The following is a 23,997-nucleotide window of genomic DNA, read 5'->3' as shown; positions in this document are numbered from 1 at the left end:
TTGGGCCCTAGAGTAATCTGGATTTTTTCCAAAATCCAAAAGATTTGGATTTGGAGTCTTTCCGATTGTCTGCCTTATCTGGCTGTTGATAGTGGAGAAGCATCGATAGGTGACTATTATTTGTCTGTGTTTAGATGTCCTGGTTTAGATGATTATTTGAGATGTTTGTGGAATTGTATGTGAGGCACTCACTGTGAACAGGTTTTAAAACTTCCACTGACACCTTATCGCTCTCCTTTTACAGGTGTTCAGGAAAACAGTGCAAAGAACATCAGCAATGTGCTGCTGACCCTGGCATGATGAATGGAGTATGAATCATCTGATGAACCAAAACGACCAAAAAAAGATTTTTCAGGTAGAAAAGCATATGTGCTCCTGTTAGAGTAGGGTGAGTACGAGCCATATAGAGAGACAGATGAACTGTGAATATTGAATTTTTGTAACAGCAATGGAAGACCCTGGGTTTCTCACTGTTCAGGTTATTGTCTTACATAAGGTATTGATGTTATATAACTATATCCCGTAAGCATATCTAAGGTGCCACCTTGTTTTTTTTTTTTTTTCTATCCTCCTCCATGTTATTCATAATGCCACTGAGAGTCACCGAGAGGAAGAGAAAGCAACCAAGGACAAGTGTTTTACATAAGAAACAGACCGACATTCATTTCACTCAGCTGTCAGTCCTTCTGTCCATGTAGATGGGATTCAAACCAGCTGTCCAGACTTCACACAGAAGAGCTTAGACATACACGCTGACACATATTTATGATTTAAAGACGTGTTCCTGTTTTGATCACAGATAGAATTACTATTAAATACTATTAAGTTTGTTTATTAGATTTAACAGAAAAGTCTAGCCCATGACAAATGAGTCATTTCTCACCCATACTTTGGATTTGCTTTGGTGATGCCTGCAGTCAACTAATATTTAACAGACTTCAGTGGAGAGCAGTTCTAGCAAGATGAAGGAAAGGGAAGTCTTTTGATGTACTTAGGATGATAAATTAATAAGTCAGACACAAATATTAACACCAACACTGTCACCATTAGTTAATGAAGAACATTTTTTAATCACAATTAAACACATCTAGGTCAGTTCATATAGTTACAAGACTCACTACATAATTTATGTATACATGAAAAAGGCAAAAAAAAAATCCACTCTGTGAAAAGTTCATAAAGAAATATATTGTATTAATAGTAAAAAAAGGTTTATGCCTGAGTGTTCCACTCATTTATAACACGTGATTGTGACACACCAGGTATTAATATGCTGCTACGATAGTTTCTAATCTGCTGGTGTACAGACTTTCACCACATGCTGGCTGCAGGTCTTTGCTCACTGAGGACTAAAAATATCACTGTATGTAAGACTTCATTTGAACTGAAAGTAAAAGAGTATGAATCCTCATGCTTTTGGCTCTATAGCATAGTTTAGGAAGTGGGAATTAATAAGGATGACATTTGGTTTGCCAGACTGAAAAATGAATTTGGCTGATTTGTATGACCTTGCAGCAAAACTTGCTATAGCAAAGTGCTACAGTGAAAATGTATTTATAAATTATTTATAAATACATTGAATGGGTATCTTGTAAAAACAAGCGAGTCAGTCATTAATGATCATGAATTTAAGTCAACTCATGGGTTACTCCCTTTATATTAAGCCATCAAATTTGAGGTTTCTGTACCTTACTGAGTAATAAGTATAGACTGCCTTCACACACTAATAATAAAGAGTTTTTTTTAGTTATTTAAAGGACTCCTTCTCAAGACTTACAGACAAATCAATTTATACTGGAGAAGATTCTATGACAGTAACATAAAGTGTGTTCAGTTGGCTTAATACTAGCCTAAAGCTTTATTTTCAATGCAAAATATGTCTTGTGCAAATTATAATTTATATAATATCTATAAAGAATTTTATAATGCCTTGGATACTGTCCCCATTTTAGTGTAAGCATGTAATAATACTAATTTGGCAGGAGGTGGCAGTAAAGCAGTCTGAATCACCTAGGGACAGGGTTGACACGTCTGCAGCCATGAGCTGTTTCTGCCAGTCAGAACAAATAACAGACATGTCAAGATAAGGCTTTTTGCAACAAATGCCACAAGATGGCTTTGCATATACACACAAGATATATTCTAGTCTATATGCCATGACAAACAGGGTGAGGGACAAATAAGAATTGCGTAATACATTCCCTACATTAGTTTTTCTCATCAGTTGTTGATCTTCTTATTGAGCAGAGGTTCACCGTCTTCATAATGATTCTGCCAGACTTATCCACCCCTCATAGCTGCAGCTAGGGACTGTGTTTTCCATGCTTGTGGACAAAAGTCGGCTTGTGGAGCCCCAAATCATCCCAGTTTGTGTAGGCCCCTTCAATTATGTTTGTGCAGCCTGTAACCTTGGCTATACCCACTTTGGGTTGGAAGACTTTGCTCTTGTATCCCTCAGGGTGATATGAGAGATACCCCTCCCCATCACTGTCTTCTCCAATATGTTGTGTTTTGTCATCATCATCATCATCATCATCATCATCATCACTGTTGGCTATAATAACCAGTTCAGCCTGGATGTCTTCCTCCTCATCGTCAGCGTTCTCATAGCCCATGAAGATCATGGTGACAGGTTCTGAGTCTAACTCTGGCAGGGTGTTGACGAGGTTCAGAGAAGTAATATTGTCTGCGTAAAAGGGCCAAGGTCCTTTAAAGTCACCTGAACTCTCTATCAAGACACCATGATCAACTTCAGACTCAGGGCCAGCTAGTGAAGGACTATGGCTTTCTACAGTGGTGTAGACTGGTGGTGTGGGTGCTGGCATTCCTTCAGACCTGGTTTTAACTGAGACCAGAGCTGGGTTCAGACTGCTTGTATCTTTTTTGCTATTGGATATTGATTGTGGACTTTTGGCACCAAAGTGAGTCTGTGGAATTACATGCTTGTCCCTCTTGGACTCTCCTGGAATGCAGGGCTTGGTTGCGTCTCTAGATTTGTGTACACTTGACATGGAGTCTTGTTGGATGAGAATAGGGCTGGGTGTTTTGCTTTGGAGTTTCTGTCCCTCTGGATCTTGGTTCTGCTGATTTTCCTCTCTGAGGGTTTGAGCACCATTTATGGATGAGATTGCAGACTGGAAGGGGCCAGAGCTGGGTGGTGTTTTCCTAGGTGTGGAAGGCCTGCTGCTCCCTGTGTAGGGTGCAGAGTAGACAGGCTGATGGTACTGCACCTCAGTGGGCACTTTCTCATCTGTGGCCTGACGCAACAGCTCATCCACTTCTGTGGATGTCATCCCGATAACTGCTCCATTGTGAATTTTGCCTCCATCTGGGTGCAGTGCATATACAGACTTACGCCCATCATCGTACACCTTTAACCCCACCTCATGAATGGTTTCTGGGGTGATGGGTACTGTAGAGACCACCTGACTTTTCCCTGTTCTCTTATTGAGCTCCACATTGATCTCCATTGCAAATGTAGCTGGAATAGAGAAAATACTTTTTTGTCAATCCTATCGCTCACGAGCACAAAATAGATATATCAAAATGTGTCCACTGGGTAAATGATGTCTTTTCTATCACACTGTGCACCATTTGTCTCAACGTGTTTTAAATAATTGCTAATATGATTATATTTTCAATTTCTGTCACATTAATTAGTTGTATGGTCAATCAGCAAAGCATAAACTGTTTTTCAGTGCAATCAGTAGTTTTATTATGTCTGTACCTTTCTTTGGCTCTTCACTTCCAGGCTTACAAATAGGAGGGTTTTTTGCTGGTGTCAGTGGGATGAATGTTGGGATATCTAGGAGTGGTGAGGGCACATGTTGTGTCACATCTGAGGAGAAAATATGATCAGTGAAAACAAAAACCATAATTTGTAAAAGATCACTGTTTAAAGATCTGGTTATATCAAGCTGTCATTAGTGTGAGTGTGATTATGACCTACAAGATAACAAATTGTGCCTATTATCCCAAGATAATCTTTTACAGAGAAAAGTCAGGATTTTACTTCCATTATATTGATCAACTGGGAGTTTTTCCAGCATGTGAAATGATTTTTATTCACCACCTTGAGAAACAAACTGTATTTTCTTAATTTAGGAATGCAGTGTTTATGGTGTGTCTTCATGACAAAGGAGAAATGATGGAGGACTAATTGTCTTTTAAATACAGTTTTTTGCTGGAATTTTAGGTGTAGGTTATTTCGAAATAATGAAATATGTAAACCATTATCTTGGTATAATAGTATGACCCATCAGAAAACCACATTTTGTTATTTGAAGAAAATAAAATCCTGGATTGCATTGGTGATAATAGCTGTTAATATATATTAAATTATAATGTGAAAATAATGATCCTAAAGATGAGCAACCACTCATTACTTCTTTTGTCTGAATGACAAAGGTTAAAGGTTCACATTCAAAATCAAAAAGTACATCACCAATAGATTAAATAGTATGACTATTTAAATCAGTGACATTCACAAAGTTAAAATTAGTGACCCTAAATGATTATGAATAGATGAATAATGTTGGCTCTAGTAATATATTAATACTACAGGCTTGTGTATTATGTTTATATAAAAATAAAGTTAAGCATAGAAATAACCAACCACATCAAAATGCTACAAAAGTGTTTACCTGCCTGGAACTCTGCGTTTATCTCCTACATGTGAAGACAGAGTAGTTGAGGGTCAAAGTGATGAGAGCAGCAGGAAGTCAACATCACAGCAGTGCTACAGATTGATGGTGTTTATCATCAGCACTCAATGACTATATTAATTAAAATTCACAGTTCCACTGTGTCGTTAAGTCTAAATACAGGCAGCAACCAGAAACCTATCCATCCATCCTTTTCCTACACCCGCTTATTCCTTAACCAGGGTCACAGGGATCTGCTGGAGCCTATCCCAGCTCTCTTTGGGTGAAAGGCAGGGGTACACCCTGGACAGGTCACCAGTCCATCACAGGGCCACATAGAGACAAACAACCTCCCACACTCACACTCACTCCTATGGGCAATTTAGAGTCACCAATCAACCTGACATACATGTTTTTGGACTGTGGGAGGAAACCAGAGTACCTGGAGAAAACCCACACAAGCACAGGGAGAACATGCAGACTCACATAAAGGCCGGGTTGCGAACTCACGACCTACTTGCTGTGAGGCAACACTGCTAACCACTCAGCCTCCGTGCTGCCACAACCAGAAATCAAATTGTGCATATTAGTCCGTTAACACTGTACGCCCACTATGTGTACAGTCGATTTACATGCCAGATTATTCAGTCCAAGCAGTGTCTTGTGAACCAAAGCACACCCACACAGTGGGTCCTCAGTGAGTGTATCCTGATCGAACCAAGCAGAGATTGCTGAAATGCCACAAGCAGCACGGAGTGAGTAGAAAATACTGGATTTTAGTACAGTATAGTGTATTCATTAGAAGTGCTTTACTCTATTCACTACAAGCTAAATTATGGCCATTCAACACAGAACATTTCTATAATAAAAGGTATATTGTGAAATAGTGCAATGCATGAGCAGTGCTTTGTGAACTTGACAGATCAGTTTACAACAACAAAAAAAAATTGTTGAACAAATTGCAGTCTGACTTCCATCAAAGGCACAGCATGGACACAGCTCTTATTAGAGTCGCTAATGATATCCTGCTGCAGTCTGATATTGGTGCATATTGTGCGATTGTACTCCTTGATTTAAGTGCTGCCTTTAATACCATAGCATTAATAATACCATAACATTTTATTATTATTCCTGACTCTTTTATCATTCTTATGTAGACAATGTCCTATTGTATGTATTTGTGAAATTTGGTGAGCTCAAAGACAATGGATGTCCTTGTCCTTGCACCAAATCGATATATTCACAGTTTTCAAACAGGACTTGGGTTTTTAAGCTTCCAGCTAAGTATGGGTGTCCAGGAACCTTGGAGTTATTCCTCATTCCTAGGTGTTGTTCAAAAACATCTAAAGGGGATTACTCAGTCCCACTCTTTTCATTTAGGAAATATTGCCACAGCACATTTACTAAAAAAGTCTCCAGAGTGCTCTCACATAACCTCACACATTCTTCTTCACATCCTTCAAGAGAGTGGAGTGTGGGTGTGATGTTCTGTTTGCTCTTTCAGAAGATTCACATAGTTCACGTCTGTCTTTTTTTCCCCCCTGGATAATAAGTTTCAGAGTTGACTCAGTAGGGTTAACTGATGAGCTGTTATCCTTGTCATTTGGTCAGCAGATTCCTATTAGAGGATGTAAGGAGAAAAATCGGCAACTCCCTGTCTTGCTTACTGGTCACAGACTTCTGCCTCATGCTGGTTCTTGTCTGCCACCTCTTTGTATTTCCCCAGTTTGTCATCTCCAGCACAAAATTCACCACCCCTTTGGTTGGGTGTTGTGATGAAAGGGGCTTCTTAGCTCTTCCAGAGTTGGTTCGTGTCCAGAGATGTGTCTCCACATCCCAGCTGAACAATAACTCGAATAGGGAGAATCCCTTTGACCCTTGGTAGGAAAACAGCAGGAAGGACAGCCAATGATTCAAAGCCATTCCCCTCTCTTCACAAACATCCTGTTCAGTGTCTGATGGACCTCTCAAACAGCAAGTCAGTCTGTGATCTTGGTAGCAGTGATAATTAGCTGCTTTCAGAAGAGCTTCATTAGAGCTTCTGGTCAGTCAAGATCTCTTTGGGAATTCCATTCCAAATTTATCTAAAGCTTCTGTATCATCCTCGGTTAGCCTTAGATGCTTCTCAAATTGAAATTGCAGTTTATCTTGGATCCTTGGTCCCACGCTCACACAAATAAGAAGGTGATCACAGGGCATGAAACACTGACATTCACACCACCCCCTAAGTAAGATTTGTCCCATGCAGAAGATGCATGTACAGGCAGATCTGTGCCTAGGAGATAACCGAAAGAGAGATATCCTGCCAACCTGACAGTGATCATATATGGCTCCTGGCTATGGTTAATATAGTTATAGTTCTTGCTGTAGTCACACTATCTATTGGCACCTGTTGTTTTTTAGCAAATTCCCCCATAGAACATGTCTAACAATGCTGTAACCTGCTGGTCATTCATTGACACAGTTTTATAAGCCCTTTTTATTATGTCTCAGTGACTCCCTCCTTATTTCAAGGTGCGTAGTGGGAGTGAGTGACCTTGTTACAAAAGTGTGAGTGTTTAGTCATATTCCATTCTGTCAGAGGTGAAGTTGTATTGGCTAGTAGCAATTTACTGTTGACTGTTGGGGAAAAAAAGACATTTTAAAACAACTGGCGGAAGATCACGAAGAGTATTTCCAGGATGTTGGCTGCACCATCTTCCTTCCTCAGGTCATAGGAACATCTGAAACAGTGGCATGTCTCATTGGATCTTTCACCACTGAGTACAGAAATGTAATTAAACTGCTTTCTCTAAGTCTCTGGTCTAAGCATTGCTCAGCAAAACAGCCTTCAAGTCTGTGTAGTTGTGTAGGCTTCCAGTGCTTTCCCTTGTAGGAGTGGAATGAGTTGTCTTGCCCACACATTATCCAGCTACTCCTTACCAATGCATTCAAACCATGACAAAAAATTTCAACAAGAATATAAATGTGTTTAAAATTAAATAAATGTAATTAGTATTATTATACAGATATTTATATTTGAACGTACCCTGACTGAACAACAAATTCTATCTGTAAGAAATTCAGATTCAAAGAAAAATGTCAGTGATGTTCCTCTTATGTTATGTAAGTGCAGTGCATTCAGTTAAGTAAACAGGTGTGTTTGTATTAGCTTGAGATTATATATGAGACACACTGTTGGACAAAACAACCACAAGCTTGCCCATGGCCTAATATATGCAATGTAAGACTAATGATGATAGCCTGTGTTGCATGTAGGTATGTGTATGATGGTGTGCTGGTGTGTATATGTGAGTCAGTGACTCATCCACAGACAGTGACCACTCTGTCACACCACACACATTAATACAACTCAGAATGAGTAAGCAACACATACCAGTTTCAGAGACAGTAAAGCAAGCAGAGTATTAAATGAAACTGTAGCTACCACATTTGAGCCTACCTTGATAATGTCCTCAGCGGTCCTCTCCACCTCCTTTAACCGCTTCAGAACTACCTCTTCATTGGCAGTGATGTTGAGCTCTTGTGCTTCCAAGGCCTCAATCTCCTTTTCTATTCTGTACAAGAGCATAACAAACTCTGCTGATTATTGGTACAGAGACTTATTTGAATATTTTCAGCAGTTCTTCACTAGCAGCAGCAATTATGGAGTATTATGAATGGCTTTAATAAAGAAGCACAATAGAATTGCTTCAGCATATGTGTATGTAATGTGTTTCATGCCTTTCCAAGACATTTTAATTAAAAACATCTCTTTATACTTGGTGGTTCCGGATGTATCGAGACCTAGTGTTGCATAGTTGCTCACTTGGATTTAGGACTGGGGAACCTGAAGGCCAGTCAGTAGCATCAATGCCTTCATCTTCCAAGAACTGCGTACACATGAGACCAGACATTGTCCTGCACCAGGAGGAACCCAGGGCCTACTGGTACCTCACAGCAGTTAGGGTACTGTTTGTTATGACATGGAGGTTTGTGTGCCCTCCAAAGATATGGCTCCCCAGACCATCACTAACCCCCTGAACCTGCCATGTGCAGTGATGGCACAGGCAGCATAACAGTCACCATAGTATCTCCAGAGTCTCTCAGGCCTTATTTGTGAAGAGAACAGGGTGCCAGTGGCGGACCTGCCAATTTACTCTCTGGTGAATACCAGTCGAGCTGCACAGTGTTGGGCTGTGAGCACAGGTCATCCTAGAGGACATTGGCCCTTTTGCCAACATCATGGACTCTGTTTCTGACAGTTTGGTCAGAATTGTTGGGCTATTGCAGTGCTCCTCCTGTTCGTCCTTGCACACAGTAGATACTGCTGGATTGTTGTCCCTCTATACCCCTGTCATGGAGGCGATGCAAGTCTGCTGGCATTGACTACATTGGCGTTCAATGAGGACAAAAGACTGAATGTTTATAAGCAGTGATCTTTACATTATGGGGTATTAGTTGCTCTCTATTTGTAAGCCACAGAGGGGTCAGGGTTCTTTCAGTTTGCCTATGTGGTTTTAGTCAAACAGGTATAATACTGCTCACTCAAGGCTCAGCTAACTGTGAGTTTAGTTCAGCCTAGCTCTCAGATCAACAAATATTCGGAGTCCATTTCCTCTTCCCTACTATGTTGATTCATATGTTGTTGTAGTTCTTGGAGCTTCAAGTTTATTATAGATTTACAAAAAGATTTTGCAGTTTAAACATTTATGTAAAATAACTTCCTTCATCTGAGACAAATTAGATGCAGTAGTTTTTGTGATGGTGGCTTTTTATTCTGGCTTTACAAAACCAGCATGAGCTGGATCAAAGCACAAGGTTTGACCCAAAAAAAATCTGACGATTTGATATATGTCTCAATAACAGCACAGGTGGTCATGTATGTGTTATATGGGTTATAATGCTCCCTGCCAGCCTCCAGTCTGCTCCCCAGTCAGTTTTTTCCAGGCCCGCTAGCGACAGGCTGGCACCTCAGGAAGTTGGCCTCCTGTGTTCTCGTTCTCTGGTTTCAATTGCCTCATCCTGGGTCTGACTTAACTAGTCACTGAGCTGGCTGAGATCCTGCAGTCATTCATGGGGATTTGCCTCAGGAAGCATCTAGGGGTCAGAACCCGGTCACAGCTTGAAACCTTTTGATCAAACCTTTTCAGCCCAATGTATGTAGCAAGCATTAGTGAGTGTCTATATTGGTCTACGTGACATAAATATTGTCATCTATCCAGGTCTGCAGACATTTGTAGAGGGGTATTTGAAGACTTTCCAGATTTATGACCATGCCAACTGTATACAGCACAAGAATACCTACAGCACATCCATCTATAATCTATACTACTGATCCTGTAGACTAGAGGGTGACAGGGGGTTGGAGCCAATCTCAGCTGATGTTAAGTGAGAGTCCGGTTGCCAGTCATCTTCTTCTGAACTCTGGACAAAGCAACTTGTTTCCAATGAGTTTTTGCAACTTTGGTGATACATACAAGGTCAGGCAGTCAGACACAACTCACCAGAATGTGGACAAATGGCTGAATTAAATCAGTTCCTTTCATCCCTTTTAAAAGCATCAACACAAGAAAAGACCATCTTCACAAGTGACCTGACATATGTGTTGTTTTTATTTTATTATAACTCTCTCTGTTAAAATAAATCTAGCATAAAAATTATAGACTGTAAATTTCTTTGTAAGTGGGCAAACTTACAGAATCAGCAGGGGATCAAATACTTATATTCTCCACTGTAGGTTAGTTATTGTACTGTGTCAACCTACACCTTAATTTGGTAAATGTCAGCTACCAGTGTGGGTTACACTGCCATGAAACAGGCTACGTTCTACCTATAATGACATCCACTCACCCCAACCGGTCGAGGCAGATGGCCGCCCAAACTGAGCCCGGTTCTGCTGGAGGTTTTTTTTTTCTTCCGTTAAAGGGAGTTTTTTCCTCTCCACTGTCGCCAAGTGCTTGCTCATAAGGGAATTGTTGGGTTCTTAGTTTTAGTTTTTGTAAAGTGCCTTGAGATGATTTGTATTGTGATTTGGCGCTATACAAATAAAATTGAATTGAATTGAATTGAATTCAAGTTGATAACATAGTCTGTGAGGTTGCTTGTTCGAATCCAGCCTCAGGCTGACCAGGCCTCAGGGTTCAGCCACAGGTTGCACCGGCTAAGATGTGTATCTGACTGCTCCACCCTGAAAGTCCAGGTTCCAAGCCACAGGGAAGTCCAAGTCACTAACAGTGGATCAATGATCCTTGTGATGAAGCTACATGTGATGCTACATGTAGTTGACCAGTATGCCACTGTGATAGGTGCTGCCTCCAGTGGATCGACTGCTTGCATTGGTAGAGATCAGAGAGAGACCAGGTCAGGGTCCCAGCTAGGTCAATATGCCAGGAACTTGTCCTTACTGTGATGTGAAATAATGTTAGGACAGTTCTTCCTTTCTGTATTGGTGGTGTTGTGGGTCAGAATTGTGGGGTTTTCAAGGTTAAAATCTGCACTGGTGGTGACAATAGCTGGTGCTTGAGATTTGAAACAGGAGCCTACAGGCTGGAGTCCATGTCCAGAATGTGTAGCTGAGTGGTACTGGTGAAGAAAGCACAGGACATCGAGTACCCATTCCTCATGTAGATGCGTTGTTGGGCAGTAGACCACTATGTCATCAGTGTAAATGGCTGCTGCAGGAATGCCAGTAATGGTGGTGGATATATATATATATATATATATTTTTAAAGCAGAAGAGGTATTTAATGAACTATAGAAAAGATCTGTCATTACACAAGTCGTATGCAGCTCAATGATGTAGATCATATTGGTCATCTGTCACTCTTAAGGTCTGATATGATGCATATATTCTGCAGTAGATAAGAATAATAAGAGTACACATATAATATAACTGAAACATTTATGCATGAGTGCAAATCTGCCAAGATAAGCCACGAAAAATTTCCTGTATCTGTGTCTGTGTTCATGCTTCTTTTTAGAACTGGGTTATAAAACATTTTTTTAAATCATTATAATAAAAATCCCCTTAATAATAATAATAGCCTGGTATGCAATTTTCAATAAATAAATGTGTCTATTCTACATGTGTCTACTTGCTACACTAGCAGCCTATTAGATAAGAGCAATAGTGTTACTTAGCTGACAGGTCAAAACAAGGAAAAAACAATTGGGGGGAAAAAAGTAAAACAGTGAACAGCAAAATGGAATTGTGGGTAAGACAGGACAAACAATATCAGTGATTAGGAAATAAATTGGATTTTCAAAGCTAAATAATCAGAGCAACATTTTTAAAATATTCAGGCAGCCCGTGGTGATGAAACAAACTATTTCCCACATTTGAAAAGAAAGAAAGAAAAAAAGTGACTCCCTCTGTTCCAGGTTGGAAATGTTAAAAAAAAAAAAAACAGCAGGAAGAAAAAAGGAGGAAAGTGGAAGAGTACGATATGTAGCTGCATGTCAAAGCCTTACATGGTATAATAAGCAGGTTGAATGTTGTGTAGTGCTGCTAGATGAACTAAAATAAACTGAAAGTGGATAAAAATGCTACAGATTGTTATAAAATATATTGTCTCTGCACTGGTGTTATTGTATTCAGGCTGGATAATTAGACAAATTCTGCCACATACTTACAAACATGCACAATGCCAGCCTCAAGGTCACAGCGAGCATGACAAGTCTTCATGGTTGAAATGTTAATGGGAAACAGTCCACAGCAGAAATCATTATATTTTGATATTTTCTATTTAAATTTGACCTAATTTATGTTAACATGGATGTAAACTATTGTAATTTCATTTTGTGAGCCTGGTATATTGAAAGTGTACAATAACATAAACACATCAGACAGAAAACACATTTAAAGATGTTGTGAAAAAAGGACAGTTTGTAAAGGTTCTTAATTATATTTGATTAGTACATAAACTAATTTATCTTTAATATATTAGATCACTGACAGTTTATCTAGATACATGTTATATTAGCCTCAGAGAGATGTCCAACCCTAGTCCAGATAGTTTTCCCCCACTGATATCACTGAATTTTCACTTTCAGCATGGGATGTATTTTGGGGGTTTGTACAGGTCCCCGATGCGGTGAGGTTTATGTTACCTAAGGATGTTGCTGTGCAGCTGGTCACTCTGTTGCTGTTCATCCTGGGCCTGAAGCCTCATGGCTTCCTGCTCCTCCTCCGACTGCTGACTCAGACCATCCATCAGCCACTGCTCTCTCAAGGCCTTCTTCTGTCAATCAAACCAAAACACAGGAAGCTCTGTTTTCCCCGACTTCATAAACTATCTGTGTCAATGGCTCAGATTTTACCATCCTTCAGTAAGTATAGTAAGCACAGACTGGATCATCACTGTATGTTTTGTTTAAAATCAACATGCTCTAAGATGTTAGAATGATGCTAATATATACTATAAGCATGTATGTGTGGTATATTTCAAAGACTACTGTGTTGTGGGCCCCACTGCACATGCACATAGGTAAACAGGAACATAAAGACAGGAGAGGAGGCTGGTGGAGTCACAAGTTCTCTTTGTTTCTTGTTTCTGCTTACAGCACATTTGCATTATTAATTCCCCTGTTGTCTCTTCATACTCTATATAATAATTATAAATCTAACTCTTATAATTTCATTCAAATGTAATTATATATAAGTTTTAGGCTCTGGAAAGTTTTAGATATGAAAAACCTCAAATACAAAGAGTGACAACAGACCTGGTGTCCTGTCAAACAGATTTACAGGGGATCAAAACAAAATCTTTAAAGCATGATTCACTATAATACAATATAATACAAAACCATCAGTATCTAGAGTGTCAGACATTTCCATAGAGTTAGACCGCCATGCTGTGAGTTAGAGACTCTTTTAGACTCCACTGGTGGTCATACAATTACTTTAGTAAGTTTAAACAAAAGAATTAGTTTGAAACATCATGACCTGTATATGAGCAGTGTAGAGCATCCTGTTTCCCTTATATATATATATATATATATATATATATATATATATATATATATATATATATATATATATATATATAATAAATATTGGCATTCATATTGTGTATTGCTTCAATGTTATTACTTACAAATAAAAATTATGGGCCAATAATATTTGACTCCAGCAGTGATGCTAAACATGAACACTTTCATTTGGATTGGGTGGAATAAGAATCAGGCAGAACAGGTAGAAGTGAGGTATGATGCAACGCCACTACACAGGGACTTTAGGTAATATTTTTTAAATTAAGGTCTGGCCTTGCTTCATCGTTTGTGTCTGAGTTTGTACAGAAAGGAAACAAAGATTGTTGCAGTGTTATTAGCTTTGTGACAGTAAATGAAACCTTCATCCCAGTATTCCTTCAGGGAGTTTTTACTGTCTTTGTTCGTTGTCTGTGGGAGTAACATTTAAATATTATTGTTATTCAGACAGAAAAAGATGTTGCAACTACTGTACATTTTGACACATTTAGTGCATTGCAGTTTCGCCTGCATGTTCATTTTCTTGTTACAGTAAAATGTACCTTTAAATACTGTAGTTTCAATTTCTCTTCTTCAATCTGTCTCTTTTTCTTGGCGATGTCCTCTTGGATTCTTCTTTTGTCCTGTGGAAGCAAATGAAACACACGTCTGCATCAGGTGTAAATTTTACAGCATGGAAACTATTCCACCTGTCGTTTTCTCGTGCTAACAGTCCAACCTTGAGCTGACAGCTGGACACCAACAGCCATAAATAGCTAAAAAGCAATACAACCTTCATGTCCTTACCCAGCCTACTTGTTGTGTGTTTCTGTGGTCCCAACTTTCCTTGTTAATGAGCACCTTCTCTAGTAAGGATCATTCATGTTAACATTATATCACCTGCTGGACATTTAAATCATCTGGATAACCAGACAAACATATCATTTAATGGAATTAATCATTAACTCAGCATCAAAACACAAGCCCTGTGAGCCTCTATGTCACACTGAGGGAGGACTAAAATAAGCACCTGAATCCAGGATCAATGTGGCACTAAGCCCCAGTGAAAGGGGATCTCCCCTATGACGTCTACCAGTATATTTAGCCCAGTCTCTGACTCTGTCACACTCAGTGATGTCAGTTTGATGAACTGTCTGGAAGCTGCAAACCATTTCATAGAGACAACTGGGGACATGATAATTAACTGGGAGAAGGTCACGGATCAAATGATTAAAGTTAATTATTAAGTTTTTTTCAGAAACAAGTGTCTACAAAGACCAGGTTACTACATTTTTTACATATAATTTGTGTATTCAAGAATGAATAGAGTACTATTTAATGCCAAAGTTTCTTTTTTCCAGTACAAATGCTTTAATTCCAGTGTTTTACTTTTCAATTTTTATTTTGTGTATTTAGTGCCAAGTGTTATTCTTCTGTGCCAAAGTTTAACAGGCACTATTCTGGCTCTATAGTATTTCTGACGGACAGACAAAAGCTAAGAATCAGTGAATCTTACTGGAGAAGACAGAAGAGGATTTTCTTTCAGATAAATGATAATCACATGTCCAGAATCTCATCTTAAATCATTTCAGTTTGTTTTCATCTTTCTTGCATTTTAGTTAAAAGTTGTGCTGCCTCCCTACACTCTGTCAGGGAAAATGACTTACACTGCTGTATCCAGAACTCTAGAGCTCTCTCATCCTGCTACACACCCACAATTTTTATTTTGAGACTCTGCTTGGAAACAATTTCCGTTTTAGTGCTGCATCATGACACAGCATTGAATCACTGACATGTGGTTAGTCATATTCCTCGAAACGTCTACAAGTAAAAAAAAATGCAGATGTTTCAATTATGGCAACACAAAGGAACATAATGACCTTATCTGATGCATGTTTCATGAACTGCTGTGTGTTACCTGTGACTTAATCTAAATATGAGCAACATTTGAGCTGGTTGTGCATACTGCTGCTTAAAATACTGTTTAGTAGCACATCAGGTAGTCCATTTATTAGTTATATGGTTTAGAGGGAGGACAGAAGCCAATCCCAGTTGTTACTGGGCAAGAGGAGTGGCACTCCCTGGACAGGTTGCATTTCTCTAGACTGTGACCAGAAGCTGGAGTACCCAAAAAAGATCCTCCTAGGCACAGGGAGAACATGCAAATCCCACACAGAAAGACTCTGGTTGGACAGCAAGTCAAAACACGAACCTTCAATCCCTTAGATGAAGAAGGTAAGTAATACTTCCATACTCAGGTGGTGGAGTGGAAGCAGCATTCATACATTTAACTTAAAGATTTAACCATATTTTAGGAGAATTAATAAATTAAGATAATGGCAAAGGGTTTGCAGCAGCTTACGTACTTTATACAGAAATAAAATATATATATATATATTATGTCCTGTGTTGCCATATTGTTAAGTTGTTGTCTTTGAGCTTTGAATTCACATGGAAATTGGACCATGGATCTGCCTAGGCTGCTGACCGAATTTTGTGACCTGAAGTCCATCCAGTCATCCAGGACCTGGATTGCTGGTCGTTCAGGTGATTAATCGTGTGCTGGGAACTTATGCTCAAGCAGCACAACAAAGTGCAAATGTGAAATTAGTCGCAGTTGAAGTCATACAGCTTTAGATGGGGCAGACAACTCTCCTCAATTCTTGGACTTGCTCTAAGGCCTTTGAGACACTTTGTTTCTTACACATTTGGTCCCATTGGTTTTATGATATTTGTTTTATACCACAGGCCTGTGCTATCCTCAGCTGTGAGTTCCTTATTCAGTTGCCAGTTGCTCATTGCATTGTACAACAATTTCTTATACAGAAATGGAAAACAGTTTCTGTTCTGACTGGACATACTGATTGGTTGCTCATCAAGTAAACCACTTAGTAGGAACATCTCCTAGCCTGCTTCCTCTATTATACTGATGTGTTATTTTTCTTTCAGTGCTAAATGCAGATTTGCCTGAGGTTTTGTTTATGTCTCTGAGTGGTGTCATGTTTTTTAATATGTAACAAAACCACACAACACCTCTCTTTGTTGGCATCTGTAGTTGCATAGAGGCCTCCATGCCTAACCCACAGGATTAGCACAGCTGTGCTGGACGCAGAATCTTATTTGTAAGATTTATATTGGGAACAATGTACAGTATGTACAATATGTAGATTCTATAAGTAACTAAAGTCTGAAATCATTCAAGATAATTTTTTTAAAATGACTTACATGGGCAGATCCACCATCTAATGAGATATGAAATTCCAGCAAAATACAAATGCACCACTGTGACACAAAGATTATTTCTATCCTAGCTTTCTCCTATTAATGCCAGTAGAGGACCGGTCCTTACTGTGATCGCCTGGAGCCTCTCCCTCAGCAGGTCAGCCTCCTCCATGATGACCTACAGGACAGACAGAGCACATTAGTACACAGGATGGCAAAACAGGATCTAAATGTTATTTCAAATAGGTTCACAAATCTAAATGCAATAGCAAAATTAATGTTTTTCAAGGTTTCATGGATTCTATAGTGAAGCACAGCTCTCTAAAAGTAAACAGCAATAATTGAACTTGAATTTCCCTTTGGTGATGAATAAACTTTATCTCTTCTCATCATCATTTACAATAAGGAGGTGAAGAGAGTGCCTGAAGTGAATTTATTAATGCTGCACCTTTTCTTCTCACTATAAACATCTGCCATGTCAACAGATGAGCAAAAACTTCCAAGGTTTTACATAATTTATTAATGCTAAACCAGAAAAACAATAAATGACAACCTACATTCATTCATAAAATGTCAGTTGTATTTAGCGTGAACCTTAAATAGAACTGTGTTTACTAGAGATAAAGCATGAAAATGCTAACAGCACGCAGCTATGAGTAGCACTCTTAAGTGCTTGTAATTTAATGTTTCATAGAAGGACTAATGCTTTTCCTTGTCCAGTTAACACATCAGTTGTCAACTAGTTTATCCTGAGCAGGACAAACCAAACGAACAAGAGTCCTAACTTCCAATTTAAAGGTTGTTTGAATAAGAGAAGACTCACTGACAAATCAGTCAAGTGAAGGAATTGGTCTCCACAAAATACTTAAAATAAAACCACAAAACAACACAATCACCTATCTTTGTGTACATTTATATGATTTAAATATCTAAAAATTTAAATATCTAAAAATATCTGTTGTTCCTATAACCACATCTTACTTGGTACTTAGATTTAAAGTGAAATTCATTAATTTACACGTTTTTTTTCCATTAACCCACATGCTCCAATATGAATGTTGTCTATTTGTTATAAATCTGAACTTGTCAAAAATAATAAAAGGAGCAGTTGATCTTTACAATATAACACCAGGTCAGTTAACCTTCATGGATATCAATCTTTCCATTTGTAAAGTAAAAGTGAATGTGAATCAGTTTCACCTGCTTTGGTGCAAATGAAAGTGACAGGTGCAATGGAGAGGCAAAAGCAAGACAACCCCCCAGAAAGGGAATGGTTTGCACGGCTGTGGTTTAGAAGTGGTTTATGTGAAGACAGTGATTACTCAAAGAGGCGCCTATATTTTAGGCCCCACACACAACATAACCAAGTAAAATCAGTTAGTTGTCCAAAAATGCTCATCAGGCACATTACAAATATGGAATTACCAACAGTGAAAGGCATCTGAAGGCATCTGAACAGTACCAGCATTGGCTGATTCTTAAATATGCCTTAGCTACTGTATCACATGATGTAGTGCTCCTACCATTTCATATGAAATATGTATGACCCTAACACAGCACATTGCTGTTAGTTTCCTGTTTCCTACCAGCAGCTGGTTATAATTTAGTGAGCTGCCTGTTTTTTTTTGTTGTTGGTATAGTTCAGTTCCAAGCAGTGTAACAAAAGTGTTTTGTGCTGCTGCAAAGAAGAGGGAGCGTAAGGACCTGAAGGTGTGAAGGCCAGACATTATAAGTCACAGCTGCTTTCTTTAATTGTGAACCATGTTCAAGACCCATGAGAACAATACTTGTGTTTTCTGTGTCCATGTGACAGAGCTGTAGAAAAAAAAACTGCCGTTCCACCTTAACTGGTTCAACGCAAAGCCACAGTTTGAAATACAGCCCAACTCTCTCCTCTATACCCAAGCCAAAGTCTGACCCCATATGTCTCAGAATGGCTGCTTAGAAAAAATTAACCCCTCCCACAGTTGTCACATGCGCCAAAAACCACGCGTAAAAGCGCCCTATTTATTAGGACAGGTAGGGCCCCCCCTGTTTCGCCCGTTAACCAGTTGACCAGGGAAGTGCAGGCTGGATAGAGCGCGGTGAGTCCGTGTGTGTGTGTGTGTATGTGTGGGTGTACGAATGTTTGAATGTTTGTGTTTTGGGGATGTAGAGCAGCCAAGTGTGCGCCCATGACTGACCACAGAGCAGTTTGGTTAAAGAGTGTTGGTTTATGTGTGATACAGAGCTGACAAGGAGGGGAATGTGGAAATGTTTTTTTAGTGTGTGTGCGTGTATGTGCGCCACCTGCAGCGGGTGAATGTGGCAGATGTGTGTGTGTGTGTGTGCGTGTGTGTGTGTGTGCGCACGAAATTACTGACGCAGCCACTCAATCATATTTTATACCTATTGTTTAACCCAACTTTCCACAAACTGAACAAACAACACAGCTGATAATAATAAAACAATCATATATACACTTGTATTTAATAAATACTACAGCCTGTTGTAACATTATATTAAAATATGTTTTAGTAGGATCAAATGTGGCTGCATGAGGTAAAAACCACAGCATTTCACTCTATTATCCTCCACACAAGAATATGTACAGTCCAAACTTCATGAATATAAATAACATCCAAAACAGCTGTGTCAGTATTAAACAATAGAGTTCAACAGCTCCACAGTCTGCAGACAAAGAAATTAGAGTGGAAATAAATCAGCGCCTCTGCTAAACACTTTGAAGAAAACAATTGCAGCCTTCATGCAACAAGACATTTTTAGACTTAAGTAGCTTCAGTTAGCAATAAGTGGGAACTAGATATTTATTATTTATTAATTATTTATTAATATTTGCTTTATTTCAGCAGCATGATTTGAGGCATGAGGCGTTATTTTACAAGCGAGCACACATTCTCGCTTCTCCTGTGTTCATTCACATCTGTAAAACACTTGAATTGCATAATTTGCTTTTCTGTATGTTTCTCTTCGCAGCCCAGCTTTTCCACCATGATGTGCCACTGCTAGGGCAGCTTAGAGCTCCTGCCTATCAAGCAGAAGGCAACACACAGTTCGCAATTTCAGTGAGTCTCTATATGTCATTTATTATGTGAGCCAGTCAACTATGTCAGTGAAGGTGATGTGTTTCTTTACTCCAGCATATACAATGTCCTTGAATTGTGGTGGTGGTGTGCACACTGAAAAGCTTATGTTCTTGGCATACAACAGTCAGTCAGCTTGCTGGATGATGTAATTGTATGTGTGTACGTCAGTTCTGAACTGAACAGTGAGGTAAAGCACAGTGTTGTGGCAGAAAAGGGAGAAGAGGAAGAGGGAAGAGTCCACTGAAGGTCAAGCCTCTGGTTAGACTGTCCACCTGTTGACACTATGAAGTCCTGATCCAGCACTGCTGAAAATAGACACATTGCTGGACTCACAGCTGGACTGTGGCACTAAGTGTATGACAGTGTGTGCATGTGTGACAGCTGATGGTCTATAATGGTCCACCTGGGCAAATGCAAATCCCAAATTGTGACGGAACACCAGGCAAAAAAGAGCCAGTAATAAATACAACAGGGACACGTGAATGCATGGCAACTGCACAACGTCTAAAACAAGTCTCTGGGTGTAATTACAGCACTAGTAGTTAAAAGTAATCACAGTGCTCTGCTCTACCAAACTACAGTGACTGGCGGGTACAAGCTGCTTGAGCAGTTTCCAGAACTTCTTGGCTTGCAGACACTCTTTTCACCCCTACCCTCGAAAAATCAACTAAACATTCAAAACAAATAGTGCAAATAGAGCTGACAAAGTGGCTGCTGTACAGTCACTGAGTATGTGGCCTGTCTGTTAGTTCCTTTTAGATGCATGGATTTGAGGTGAAATTACTGCAAATTAAAGAATAAGAGTTTATAGTAAAATATCATAATCAGAATTGCTGGTTCAGGTTAAATGAAATCTAAAGAAGCAAGTGTATAGTGATATACTGCTACTTTTTAATCATCACTCTTACTTGGAAAACATGAAAGAGGTAGTGGATGGTTTGAGCATGCTCAAAATAAATTGGTTTGTATGTGTCATCTGACCAGTCTAAAAACAAAAGTGGCCATTGCTCCTCTGGATTTCCATATTCTCAAGTCTCTCTCCTCCAGCCTGGTTTGACCTCACACATGTATACATCCTGCCAATTACTGCATAAAGATGAGAGAATTATTTTGTCATCTCTTTGCTCTACAGTTTCTACTCGACATCTAGGAAAAATGTAAGTGACTGTATGTTGAACTTCTCGCATACTATTACCCCCCTCAGTATTTTGGAAACCAACCAGTTAACCCTGAGCATGTGTTTTCCATTTTATAACTTTAATTTAGAGCTTGGAAGGTGTGCACATTGACTTCTTTGCAAATCCACCGGAACCTTCTTGGCACTGGCTGGCAGGGCTGTTTAGTGTATCTTCAGAGAACCATGATTGTAGCTGTAGTCCTCATTCTTTAAGGGATCTTGTAAGGCTGAAGGTAAGAATCAAGACTGTGAAAGTATAAAACCTCGCCTCTGGAAAAAGTATGGCTGAGATGTGTCAGTTTTTGAATGTGTGCGAGGTGGGGTAGTATAGGTCAGCTCTCTTGTCCAGGAACCATACCAGACTCTAGTCCCAGTGACATGACCAGAATACCATCCAGTCTGTCTGGCCTTTCAGCCAAGGTCCTCCTGATTCTAATCCCTGCTCTTCCTTCCTTAATCTGATCTCTGGATTAACAGCCCTACTTTGCAGCGTGGTCTACTAAGCACCAATTTATCCAGGTGATACTGGTCCTTGATTAACTCTGAGACGTGGTCCATGAGATGAATGAGATACAGGTTGTTCAGTTGTGCCAAACAGCTGTTTGGGGTAACATTAACAGCATTACTCTACACCTCTAGCACCTCCACATGTCTTGAATCCAGTCAGTTATTTGAGACTCATTAATAAGTTGATTTCTTGAGCGAGAATAGATCTTTCAATCACAAACACACACACATGAATGTATGGACATTTTTGTAAATATGCACCCCCACATTCTTTTCAAGACTTGTATAAGAAAATGAGTCATAATTACCCCCCTGATGTTTTTAGCACAACAGCATATATAGACAACATTTTCCAGAAATGCAGACACAAAGCAAAGTTATAATTCATTAGGAGTCATATATGTTGCAATCGGGTCAATGTAAATACAACATTCATTTTATATAATTCTTGTTTGGTTGTGATCTACCAACTCCTGAGAAACATATGACTCTATTATTCCTTTTCGATATATTTGATATATGCATGCACATTGACAGATAGATAGATGGATAGATAAGAACAAAGCCCCTTCTAGAATGTCAATTTAACTGGGATAAGTAGGATGTGACTGGAATGAGTGGGAAAGAGAGGGCGCAGGGTGAATTATTCTCTGTAGGCAGCCCAGAACAACAGCATGTGTGTAGGAGTAAGTGTGTGTACATATATGTAACACACAGACATTACATTTTCCTATTATCTTGACAGTTTTAAAGATGTTCATTTAGTGACTTTATAGTTTTCTCTATAGTTTTTTATGTGTATCCATCTGTGAGCAAAAGTACTTTATAGTTAAAGCCAGACTGAGCCGCTGAGATGATGCAAACAGCTGACAGCTCTAAATAATGAAAAGATTAATGAACCAACAAACCCTCCCAGTTCGTTTCATCTCCTCCCCAGTTAACTACCATTTACCCCCAGGTAACGCACTTATCGTAGTTTACAGTACAGCGGTAATCTCTGTCCATAGTAATCTCTCTGATCTGACAACACAGACAAAGCCCCTTAGCTCCAAGTAGATGCTCTACATTAGTGTGGCAGAGACAAATGCAAGGAGTCAATGAGAGGAGTACTCACCGGGTGTGTGCTGCTCAAGCAGGTGATAGCAGAGCGTGTGTGCAAGGTAGATCTTACTCTTGCAATGTGTCCAACATTACTGAGCCCTAGGTTATGTCGAGAGATGGTGTAGGCTGAGAGAGATTCAGACAGACTGGGAAGACTCCCTCCCTCCCTCCCTCCCTCTCTCTCTCTCTCTCCCTCTCTCTCTCTCTCTCTCTCTCTCTGTCTCTTTTTCTGCTCCCTGGGAGTCTGTCACAGAGCTCAACCATGTGCCTTAAATACCTCTGCCAAACAACTGCTCTGCAAATGCTCATACACACACACATGCTTGTAAGGGTTGGCAAACACATCAGACAACAGATTAAACCAGGTTAAATATATGACATAAGATTTTAAACTCATAGCACAATAAATGCACATACATATATGCAATACAATACACAGCAAAAGAAATGTACTTTCAACACATCTCGTGAAAAGATAACTCATGATGACTTACGAGGGTTCAACAGACTTGGCCCAGACCATAACACTGGAGCATAGCCAGTAAAATTAGGTTTTAAAACTTTGCACGATGGTTTTTGGTATGTCCGTCTGAATTCTTGATGATGGTGGAACAATATGCAATCCCCAAAGAGTCAGTTAAATACTAATACTAAGTACATACAGATACTACAGCGTCATCAGAGACTGATGCATATTGGTATTGTCAGTGTGTAAAGCCCAGAGTATTTTTTGTTCATTGTGCCACTACAGATAAATTGTGCTTGTGCGTGATTAAAACAAAACAGCCATCTCATAACCCTGCTACGTAGTGCTACTTATAGTCAGGATATCAGTGAGTTGGCTTGTAATGACCTGAACATACTATTTGTCTCTTATAGTAAACACCACCAAACTGTCTTAGGATCCTGCCAATGGAATCTGGCAATAATGCAGCTGCCAGAAAACAATGGTTTTAGCATCTCAGCACTGGTTACCGATTAGTTTCAGGATCGGTTTAAAAAATATATTTATCACTTTTGAGGCCATGACAGGTGTGGCCTTTAAGTTGCAAATCAGAAAGAAATCAAGTTGACTGAGTATGTCATGTCTTTTAAAACACAATTGGCTTTCCTGTGACTTTCTTAAAATAATTTTTTCTAAATTCTTTTTTTTAATATATATTTTCCTTTAAATTTGACCTATGGTGTATGCTCTTTTAATTGTTTGACATCATCCTCATTGTTTATGGTCATTTGTCAATTGTCCACCCTGTTTTAGAAAAGTGCTTATTGACATTTTAAAATGTAACTAAAAAAATCATACAATCAAACA

The 23,997-nt window shown here is 39.2% G+C and overlaps 1 protein-coding gene across 2 annotated transcripts; it reads right to left on the bottom strand.

Annotated features, from left to right (window-relative positions):
• Positions 1-1,222: 1,222 nt before the first annotated feature.
• Positions 1,223-22,818, bottom strand: LOC113121361 (palmdelphin). 2 transcript variants are annotated; one of them, XM_026291732.1, is made up of 8 exons: positions 22,699-22,818; positions 16,942-16,992; positions 14,156-14,236; positions 12,735-12,865; positions 8,086-8,200; positions 4,644-4,668; positions 3,728-3,838; positions 1,223-3,481 (listed from the first exon to the last, which is right to left on the bottom strand). In XM_026291732.1, the coding sequence occupies exons 2-8, from the start codon at positions 16,984-16,986 to the stop codon at positions 2,304-2,306; spliced, it is 1,686 nt and encodes a 561-aa protein (XP_026147517.1). In that variant the 5' UTR covers positions 16,987-16,992; positions 22,699-22,818; the 3' UTR covers positions 1,223-2,303. The 2 variants fall into 2 exon arrangements, with proteins under 2 accessions (XP_026147517.1, XP_026147518.1); XM_026291733.1 differs by lacking the exons at positions 16,942-16,992; positions 22,699-22,818 and adding an exon at positions 14,400-14,587.
• Positions 22,819-23,997: the final 1,179 nt, after the last annotated feature.

This window comes from Mastacembelus armatus, chromosome 20 (assembly GCF_900324485.2).
Source record: "Mastacembelus armatus chromosome 20, fMasArm1.2, whole genome shotgun sequence".
Lineage (NCBI taxonomy): Eukaryota > Metazoa > Chordata > Actinopteri > Synbranchiformes > Mastacembelidae > Mastacembelus > Mastacembelus armatus.
Note: the sequence above shows the minus strand (reverse complement) of the source record. Positions and strands in the feature narration are given on the sequence as shown.

Excerpts from the sequence above, each read along its gene's own strand:
- LOC113121361 (XM_026291732.1), bottom strand. The coding sequence starts at position 16,986 with ATGGAGGAGGCTGACCTGCTGAGGGAGAGGCTCCAGGCGATCACA. Across the intron at positions 8,201-12,734 it reads CTGCACAGCAACATCCTTAG|AATAGAAAAGGAGATTGAGG; the intron begins GTAACATAAACC and ends GCTCTTGTACAG. Across the intron at positions 4,669-8,085 it reads CCGCTGAGGACATTATCAAG|GAGATAAACGCAGAGTTCCA; the intron begins GTAGGCTCAAAT and ends CTTCACATGTAG.